We start from the raw sequence: 10,510 nt of genomic DNA, 5'->3' as shown, positions 1-10,510 counted from the left end.
GTAAAAAAAACAAAAGCAAAAAAATAACAAAAATAACAAAAAAATAACAAAATTAACAAAAAAATATAGCGCAGTTATAGTTGCTCGCCAGATGTAGTATACAACTGTAACCACTTCAAAGTAAGATTGTAAGTGACGATAGATTGGAGTCTTTAAAGTGGAGATTGAAATCCACTCCATCATAGCGATGGAGTTGCTCTAAGAGATTTGACTTCACATGTTGCTAATACAGTTGATGTTGACGTTGATTAATTAAGCGTAGGTATGAGAAGAGACATTCAAACATACCTGCTCATATTTCCCCATGCTTCCGTGTGAAGGAAGGGGATCACGTAATTATCGGGCAATGCAGGTTAAACTCCTAAACAGAACGATCCTATACGTCTATTGTCTATGAATCTAATCATTCTCGCAGGTAGCTTGTTTGGTAATTCGCATTCATCGCTTTCTAATTTCAGGCCGTTGTCAAAGACTGTGAGGTTCAATGTTCTGAAAGTGATTCCCGCTGGATCTTCCGGTGGAGGAAAGAAAGCTTTCACCGGAATGTAAGGTGCAAGCATTTCCATGCAGTAGTCCGAGGTTGTATGAACAAATGGATAATACATCAAAATTCCCGAACTGAACCTTCGACTGCTAGATTGTTTTGTTTCGGTTTTCGTATGTTTTTATTTTTACTGCTCGGATCTTGTCAAATTACAAAAGACTGGAATTTTGGAGATACCCCATGTACTTCAACTGCAGAAGTTACTTCAATGTTTGAACTTTCAGTATTCTCTCATTCTACCCTAATTGATAGGATGTAGATGGTGTTTTGTTGATGAAGTTTATATGCCTAATTTATACCTTTCCGGTCAGTCTATTCATTCTTCCATTACTATATCACTAGAAGTAGGATTTTGCATTAGGAAAATGCAGCTTTTATCACATTACTCTTATGGTCCTTTAAAGGACGATAATTTATCTGTTTAAAGTAATTGTTCTAATTAAATAACTTGAAAGAAACATTTAACTAATTTATATACGACAATTTATTTGGTAAATTAATAGTAACATATATAGAAAGAAATCTATCCAATTAGATGGAATTGAAATTTGTGGAATCTGGATAAAATGATTATCCATATAAACCATCAAATCAACAGTGTAAGAAATTAACTGTCAATGACTATTCTCATTAATTAGAAGATGACATCAATTAATTTTTGAATTTGAGTGAAAAAATTCAAGGACTTGGCATATTTTTCTTCGAAAGTTGGGAATCCTAAGCCTATGCAAAAAGAAAAGATATTTGAAAGGAACCTAACCATACCAACCGAACAGAGTGATTTTCAGCCACGTTTTGGTACAGAGAATTTGGAATTCTCAGCTCATCAATATTATAATCCTTTATAAAACATATAATATGAAATACAGTACAAGAACAAATATATAATATCAATATATTCTCAAGAATTTCTCTCCACTCCATTATTTCCCCGCAGATTCTCTCACTTGTTTATTTGTTTTTGTTATTTTTCTTGGCTCTTCTTACTCTGCAAGCGCTCAACAACTTGCTGAGAAGCTCAAAGAAGAAAAAAGGGGGGGGGGAAGTCAGAAATTTCCATTTCTTTTCCCTGCTTTTTTCTTATCACCATCATGCTTGTTAAAGATAAAGAGCAGGTCAGCCTAGAAATGGAGGACCTTAATGACAATTATACCAACAAAAAGTCTTGGTCTTTGCTTTCTTGGGGTGATTTCTTGTGTGCACAGATGGAGAATTGGGCTCAAAATGACCCTCCTTTGGAATTTGTCAGTGGCAGCAATAGAGTTTAGTATCCCCCAAACTTCATTTCCTGTTATCATTTTTGTTTTCTGAAAAAGAAGAAAAAAGTTGCTTTTGATGACATTTTTTTTGGGAAGTTGAGAAATTTGTTGTTTGGATGGTATATGTGTTCTTGGTTTCTGGGAAGAATCTTGATTTGATGACAGTGTGTTATTTAATTCTATTCTGGGTACTTGTATTTTTGGTGCTTTTGTGCTTTAAGGTGAGAATTTTGTTTTATTGATATATCTCATAAAGAAATATATGATAGTTGATGGTTCTGATATTAATTGATATGAACAGATTGCAATTAGGCACGCAACACTCTTCCCTGTGTATGCACTTTGATCATCACTCATTAGTAACAATTTCTCTTTTGATGAATTATTGAAGCATGTCTGGAATTTAGCTTGATTTAGGGTTTTCAATCTACCCATGACTTGGAAATACATAGAGTGTGTTGTCTTTAGTCAATGGAATTGGTAAGAATGCTTTTTCACTAATGTTATATGTTTAAGGTTTCTTTATCTTCTAACCTCACCTGTGTTGTCGACCGCCACTGCAATCGTTTTCGGAAGTATATACGACTTTGCTATCTTATACAGTTGTATCCGGGAAGGATTAAGTTCATTTGTAAATTATAGTTCTCTCTTCCTTGACAATGCTTCTTCGGGTTTCTTTTATGGTAATTTTCTGATAGCCTCCTCCTCATTTGTGTTTCCTACAGCTAGAAAGTATTTCCGAGGATTCAGTTGCCATGGAAAGAAAAAATGACCTGCTGACAAATTTTATCCCCACTCTCCGGTCAGGGGAGTGGTCTGACATCGGGGGTCGTCCCTATATGGAGGATACTCATATATGCATTGCAGACTTGGCCAAGAATTTTGGTTGTGATTTAGTGAGTGAAGAAGCCATTTCCTTCTACGGTGTAAGTTCGTAAACTATCCTCTTTTTTCCCTATATATTGGCATGTTGGACTTTCCAACACCCTTGCCTCTAATACTAATGTCCTAGAATATTGAGATACATTGTTCTCCTACTACTCTTTGATCTAGGAAAGAACCGTTACGTGTTCGGTCATCTTGCAATAATTCAGACGAGTTACTTTCACGTAACCAACTTAATTGGAAAGATAAATGTGCTCTTGTCATCGCTAGATCCGTCTTGTCTTCCCCATCATTAACAAATGACCGAAACTTGAAAGTTACTGCAGCTTCTGTTCTTAACATTAACCATCTTGAAGTCGCAGTAAAGTGAACCCGGAAGTGATAAATTTCTAAATTCTAGCCTTTCTGAACGCCAATATGAGTTATGACAACACTCGGTTCATCTTCGAAGCCATCAAACATTAGTGGTATCGTCTTCTTTTTTCGGGCTAAGTTCTTTAGCTGTATGGTTTATGTAAAGCATGGATGTAAAATAATAGTGATGCATGATGAATTTGTTGCAGAAACATTAGTGGTATTTAATGCTCTTGATGAAGACCTCGTTTACTTATTTTCCATTTAAAATGACTTTTAACTGAGTAGCTACCTAATAGATTAGAAACTCAGTTTTGCAGCCAAAACTAATGCTCTGGAATAACATTGAACAAAACATAAGAGACAGATTAGCTCCTAGGAATTACATAAGCATTCTGTTTATTGACATAAAAGGATCAGGTTTTTGACGGGCACGGAGGAAAGGATGCTTCTCATTTCGTCCGTGATCATTTGCCCAGAGTTATTGTTGAGGATGTTGATTTTCCCCTAGAACTAGAGAAAGCGGTCACCAGGTCATTCATGGAGACTGATGCTGCATTTGTAAAGTCGTGCTCTCTCGAGTCCTCATTGGCGTCTGGCACTACTGTTCTCACTGCAATGATATATGGGAGGTAAGCGCTTCCAAAGTTTTTCTGGGCAAGTGCACGAAGTGAAACGACTATTTAGCGTTTATGTCTGAATGAACTTTTATGGTTTTTTGCTTTGCCTGAAAGGGATATCTTATATCTCACAGGTCTTTAATTGTGGCGAATGCTGGGGATTCTAGGGCGGTACTGTCATGGCGTGGAACAGCTATAGAGATGTCGAAGGATCATAGACCCTGTTGCGTGAAAGAGAGGAGACGAATCGAGTCTTTGGGTGGGTTCATTGACGATGGTTATCTGAACGGCTTACTAGGGGTCACTCGTGCATTAGGTGATTGGCACCTTGAAGGCATGAAGGAAACAGGCGAGAGAATCGGCCCGCTAAGTGCTGAACCAGAACTCAAACTAATAACACTGACCAAGGAAGACGAGTTTTTGATCATCGGTAGCGATGGAATATGGGATGTTTTTACCAGCCAAAATGCCATAGATTTTACGAGGCGGAGACTCCAGGAGCACAACGATGTCAAGTTATGCTGCAAAGAAATAGTTGAAGAAGCAATAAAAAGAGGAGCAACAGACAATCTGACTGTCGTCGTGGTGAGTTTTCACTTGGAGCCACCTCGGCCTTGCATCAGACAAAGGGGAAGAGTCAGGAGGAGTATATCTGCTGAGGGGCTTCAGAGTCTCAAACGCCTCTTAGAAGGATAAAACTCTGTTACATTTTTTACACACAATGCATCGTACACATTGGAGAGAACTAGCTACTGGCTAATACTTGGCTGTTCTGGTAGGATCTTCCTGTGTACACACTATCACCAATTGAACAAAAGAAAACTCGAAAGAATCGAATTAAGAAGACTCTAGATTCTATTTCCTGATCACTCTTATCAGCTTCTAATGAAGCTTAGGATTATTTGAGGAACACAATTGATTGTAAACGGAAATAAATCTCTGTTATTGAACAATTTTTTAGCACAAACTTTGATCTGCTACAGGTCAAACGAGTAATGAAGTTTATTCTGATACAAAGATTCTTGTACATGTGAACTGAAGATGTTTTGTGTGTATAAAAGAATGAAATACGATAGAGATTGTGGTACAAGGAAAAGAAAACTTTTAACAGCATAAGCTGTATCCTAATGAGATGCTTCTCTAAACAGTCCGAGCCTCCGAGGCCTCGAGAAACCGCATCAACTTGCAGTCACTACTCTGAAGCCATTTACCATCCTTCTAATCTCAGTTTTCGCAACACGAATCAAGAATAAACTGGCCAAGAATATAGCAAAAATTAGCATGAAAAATACACTATTCCAACCCCTAGTAGATATATATCCGGCCAAAAGTGGTCCAAGAGCAGCCCCGATAGAGCCGGTGCCATCTATGATTGCGGACACAGTAGCTAATGCACGGGAGTTTCCTTTAATCAATTCCTGGGTACCAAGATCTGCAGCAACAGCTGTTGTAATTAGTGAGTAAGGGCCATTCACTAGCAAGCCAGACAGAAACATCAATGAAAGGTTGGTAACCATAGAGACACTTCCATAAACCCGGTACAAAATCAGTGACGGAATCGATAGTAATAAGAAAATAACTGAAGTAACTGCACGAGCATCAATGATATCCGAAACAAAACCTGCTAGCACCCCACCAAATACTCCTCCGATATCGAATATTGTAGAGAGAATCCCAGCAGTTTTATGGGACAAATGCACTCCAGCAACAGCTAGGAATCAAACACAAATTTGCAATTAGAAATAAACATCCACTGGTTTAGCTAATCAAATATCAAGAACAGATTCAAACATGAAGAATGTGCTCAAGCTGCAAACAAATAACTTTGAAGATAACCATCTGTGATAGGCTAATAATGTCGCCATACTAGGACTGGTTTTACTAGTATACGAAAAATACCGATGGTTTATTGCCATGGTCATATAATTGAGAATGCATCTCTACTGAATTTTCCTACTGGATAATCCTAAAAAAGCTCAAGTTTACTCTTGAAATAATAATGGCATCAAGTGATAACAAGTACCTGTATGTCTTATGTAGAAGGGCAACCAATACAAAAACGTATAAGCCACTAACTTGGAGAAGAAGAGGCAGAAAGCAAATGGTGCCACACCAGGCAACTTCCATGCCTCCAAGAATCCGATAGCAGCCGAAGAATCCGAATCATCGGAATCCTTGTTCTCGAGCAGCACTGCTTCCTCAGACTCCACTTTTTCTAGATTCCCCGAGCTTTCTCCTTCCACATTCATCTCAATCTCCTTCTCACTCGACATAATCTCGAACCCCAAATCATCGGGACTAACCACTAAGAAACAAAATACCAAAACTCCAACTACAATAACCAGTAACCCAGGCACCAAAAAAGACCAACCCCAACCAAATTCCAATACACCAGAAGCCACAACAGACCCAATAATGTTCCCAACAGATGTATGTGAAGTCCAAACCCCCATAATCAATCCTCTCTTCTCTTTCCCAAACCAATTCCCAACAACAGCAACCACACAAGGCCACCCTATGGATTGAAAAACCCCACAAAAGACTTGAACTCCAATGAAATAACCCAACAAATGGACATCAAACCAATATCCGAACCCGAAGATTATGGTCAAAAGGCCACTACCCATCATTCCAAACACAAGGAATAGCCTCAAATCGATCCTATCGCCTACATGTCCTGCGAAATACATCCCTATGGCATATGATGCTAAAAATGCAAGATCAAGCTCACCGAGCCGATGGGTTCCTTCCGGACCATTGAACGGTGCCCATCCGGTGTCAGTTGAGGTAGAATTTGATTGAACCGTTGGTTCCAAGACGCTTTTCACAATGCTGGGGGGTTTCCGAGAAGCGTGGAACGAGGCGTAGGCTAAGAAGGTGAGAATCAAGACGAAGATTTGATGGAAGAAGAGGGTTTTGTGTGGGGGCTTTAGGTTTGGGAAAAGGGTGAATCCAGGGGCTAGGCTTGGAGTTTTGGATTGCATTGCAAAAGGATATCGTGATCTTCGAGATACAAAACTCTTTGAAAAATGGAATCTTTCACGTGAATTGAAACAAAGATGAATATGTGATCTGGGTATGAACCATGGGAAGGATTAGATGGTAGAAGTTAACAAAAATGCAAGAATATATATTTTTTTTTAAAAAAAGAGGGGTTTTGATTAGAGATGAAGAAAACTGGAGAGGTTGTTCACGTCAAAGGTCAAAACTTTCAGTCTCTCCCATTGTAATTGAACTCTTAGTTGACTTTTCAACATCACTCCACTCTTAACTACACAAAGATCACTTAGATAATATTATTTTCGTTTTTATTTAATTAAAACATATTCACCTAGGGAAAGAGCAAGAAAATTATAGGAAAAACAAGTTGAACCACATCTGAATGAATAATGGAGTATGACAAGTACAGGTATTATGAAACAGACCTGCTACTTTAATGCAATTTGGAGGTACAAAAATACAGGGAATCTCAAGTGAAGGTAGATTCCAGTTCAACGCCATCCCTTTGTTGCAGCAAACAAACCATACACATAGCTAGAAGACGCATTGGTTCTTGAATTGCAGGGTCCGTACAGAAATGGCCACACCACAGCATAGGTGTAGCCCTGACCATTAGAATAAATGATAACATGGTAGGTGTAGCCCAAAATCCTCAATAAGTGAAACATGGTGGGTCACTTAACAGTAAAAAGAGCACACACAATGTTCAATCATCAATATCTACTTCAATTCTGCACATTCATCCAAGCAATACATGTCTTGAGAGATATTGAATCATTAGTTAGTTATGCTATCAAAGAAACCAAAATCTACAAAACTTCGATTCTATAGTATGTAAGATCACAAAACCTAAAAGAATTAGTGTTATGTGCAAACCAAGATCATTTCATAATCCTAAAAAATCTTCAGTAATTCCTTGAAGACTGTCCCCAATTCCCAGCAAAACTTTTGCTTCTTTTTTGTCCCCCTACTCTTAGTTGTGAATTGGAGGTTTTCTCCTGGCAGGAGAGTAGTCCATTTCCACAATGTCGGCATATCGGTCATGGAGTTCCTCTTGCTTCCCATCACTTCCTTCCTTGGAAGCTGGTTTGAGTCTTGAAGTAGGTTTATTGTAAGCTTTGTTTTCTCCATTGATCTCTTCTCTCTGTATACACGAATTAGTTCATGTAAGGGAAGATCTAAACCCTGGCTATGGAAATAAAATATAGATATTAAATGTTTACTATAAACCAACCTTTGAAGTGGTGGTAGATGGAGGAGTAGTTGCAGTAAAAAGTTTCCTACGTACCTTTCCTGCAAAAATGAATGCCAAAAGATATCTGCTTTAGATAGAGATATGTATCTATTGGATTCGGTGCAATACAAGAAGAATGAAACATGCATTTGAATGTCGGATTTTAATGATTATGTAATGGAAATTGCAGAAACAGGAGGCGTTGTTGTTACTTGTTAGTAAGAAACAAGTGTCGGCTTACCTTGATTAGTACTGGGAAAGAAAATGATCAACACCAGAAGAGAGAATGCCAAATACAGGGAAGGCTTCATTTGCAGAAAATGAGGTTACACTTTGTCAAGTGCTTAGAAATTGTCAACTGATATATATCTAATAGTAGGGTGTAAATCAACCGGACATCAACAAATAAGATTGTGATTGTATATTTACTTTTGAAGTTGTTTTTGTTCGGTTCGTATACTTTAAAATTTTTAATTTTATGTTCATGTTCGTTTGTTTATTTTTTGTGTTCGGGTTCGATTCGTTTAGCATTCACAAACACATTTGTTTAACGTTAACGAACATGTTCATTTATATATTCGCCGATATGTTTGTTTTGCATTCACGTACATATTTGTTTAGAGTTCACAAACCATACTTATTTATGTGTTTCGAGTCCATCGACAACCAACACTCTCTTTTTACTTTTTTTATTATTTAAAATCCAAAAATATGATGAAATTATGCCACTTTCCTTAAACTCTTTCACAGTTTGAACTCCGATGTTTATCATATGTTCAATTTAATCTCTACCTCTATCAATATTTAAAATGTAAAAAATAAAAATAAAAGGAGAATTAGATAAACTGTTGATAAATTATCTAATAAATAAATTTATTCCGTGAATATAAACAAACTAGAGCGTACTCTGTGTTCGTTCATTTTAAATAAACATAAAAAAAATTCTTTGTTTTCAGCATTTGGCGAAAGGTATAATAATATATTTTACGATCACGAAGGTTTTTAATACTGTCTGCTAGGACCCGACCATTACCTATACATATACTTTGGCTTAAATTTTTTTAGGGTTGAATTTGACGATGTCTCTATTGATAAAGATAGTACTAATTTATTATCTTGATAATATTCTCTGTTTTGGAACCTTGTATTAGATTGAGATACGTGATTGTGGTTGTGTTCGTGGATAGTTTCTTACATCGCTTGACTCTGATATGTGGTTTGTCGGTGGTCTGTTAGTAATTTTATCTCCTTCTGTGGTTTGTTTATCAATACAGTCAAATCTATTCGTATATATCTTGGTTCGAGAATTTTTTATTGCATTTTTAACCTTTTGTTATATGATCCTTTTATAATCTCAAATAATTAATTTATTTTGTTAATAATTATAAAAATATCTTAATTATATTTAATTTACATTTATGATTATAAATATTCATCGTAATTTCAAATATTTTTTTAATAAAACTATTTCTCCATTCACCCAAAAAAAATTAGGTTCAGCTTTCAGTTGGTCTGTTTATATTTTATAATAATTAATTTTAGTCGTGAATATATAGATGATTATAATAATATGGATATATCGTTTGGTGGTTGTGGGCCATGCATGGAACCTGGGCTTTAATTAAAGGCATTCGATTTACAATTGAGGAAGGATGGCATGATGTGTGTACTGTGTAGGGTAGGTTACCGTTTAAGAGGTCATTCGAGTTAAATTTATTAAGCGATTTTAGTAATGGAGAAAAGAGTGTTAATTTTATTAGAGATTTTAAATTCGAGTATTGTGTTATGGAAGGTGTATGTTCATTGTCAATTAATTAAGATTTTTTTTTACATAAATACGATGAATGCAAAGTAGTATATATTCAAAGACTTTCGACTATTTGACAATTAAGACTTATACTCCTACATAGAGGTGTACAAAAAATCCGAATATATGATTTTGCGTAAAAAATATCCGAAACCGGATTTGGGAAAAACCGATTTTTTTAAACCGGATCGGATATTTTAAAACCGGATAGTATAACCGGTTTGGGAAAAAATTAGATGACCGGATTTTTTACCGATTTGAAAAAAGCGGTTTTTTATCCCAAAAAAAAATCCGGTCTGGGGTTTAAAAAATTAGATGACCGGATTAAAAACCGGATTTTTTAAATACAGTGAATGTAAAGTAGTATATATTCAAAGACTTTCGACTATTTGACAATTAAGGCTCATACTCCTACATATACAGTGCTCGAACTCAGGATCTCAAAGATTAACAACAATCCCTTAACCACTGAAATCACTTGGTTCAGCTTAACTAAAACAATTATACAGATACTACTCACCTAGATTAATAAAAAAGTTCATTTGGTCCAGTGCTGACGTTTTGATATCTAAAATGTAGACATAAAATGCAGATGAAAAGATGAGAAGTATGTCATATATCGAAAATCTGTCTTAAAGAAACTGTGTAATCGCAGACCTCAACCAGTTTCAAGTTCGATATTTTGTAATTATTCGAATTCTTTATTCTAAATTATTTCTTCTACTTTATTAATAAAAATTCGATCTTTTACTTTTATTTTATTTTCGTATCGGATTGTATAACAATGGCTTCTTCCATCATATTTTC

At 36.1% G+C, this 10,510-nt stretch overlaps 2 protein-coding genes across 3 annotated transcripts; one reads left to right on the top strand and one right to left on the bottom strand.

Annotated features, from left to right (window-relative positions):
• The first annotated feature begins 1,464 nt into the window (after window positions 1-1,464).
• LOC120124288 (probable protein phosphatase 2C 27) lies at window positions 1,465-4,584 on the top strand. Of its 2 annotated transcripts, none has more exons than XM_039142988.1 (5): window positions 1,465-1,806; window positions 2,529-2,729; window positions 3,463-3,674; window positions 3,797-4,362; window positions 4,410-4,584. In XM_039142988.1, exons 1-4 carry the CDS (start codon window positions 1,636-1,638, stop codon window positions 4,356-4,358), a joined length of 1,146 nt encoding a protein of 381 aa, XP_038998919.1. In that variant the 5' UTR covers window positions 1,465-1,635; the 3' UTR covers window positions 4,359-4,362; window positions 4,410-4,584. The 2 variants fall into 2 exon arrangements, with proteins under 2 accessions (XP_038998919.1, XP_038998918.1); XM_039142987.1 differs by having other exon boundaries at window positions 1,466-1,806; window positions 3,797-4,358; window positions 4,406-4,491.
• Window positions 4,585-4,736: 152 nt separating this feature from the next.
• Window positions 4,737-6,765, bottom strand: LOC120124287 (putative glycerol-3-phosphate transporter 5). The gene is made up of 2 exons (XM_039142986.1): window positions 5,686-6,765; window positions 4,737-5,373 (listed from the first exon to the last, which is right to left on the bottom strand). The coding sequence occupies exons 1-2, from the start codon at window positions 6,644-6,646 to the stop codon at window positions 4,841-4,843; spliced, it is 1,494 nt and encodes a 497-aa protein (XP_038998917.1). The 5' UTR covers window positions 6,647-6,765; the 3' UTR covers window positions 4,737-4,840.
• Between the last annotated feature and the right edge of the window lie 3,745 nt (window positions 6,766-10,510).

Source organism: Hibiscus syriacus, unplaced genomic scaffold, assembly GCF_006381635.1.
Source record: "Hibiscus syriacus cultivar Baekdansim isolate YM2019G1 unplaced genomic scaffold, ASM638163v2 tig00110415_pilon, whole genome shotgun sequence".
NCBI classification, from domain to species: Eukaryota; Viridiplantae; Streptophyta; class Magnoliopsida; order Malvales; family Malvaceae; genus Hibiscus; species Hibiscus syriacus.
The sequence above is the reverse complement of the archived record's forward strand: the minus strand, read 5'-3'. Positions and strand labels throughout refer to the sequence as shown.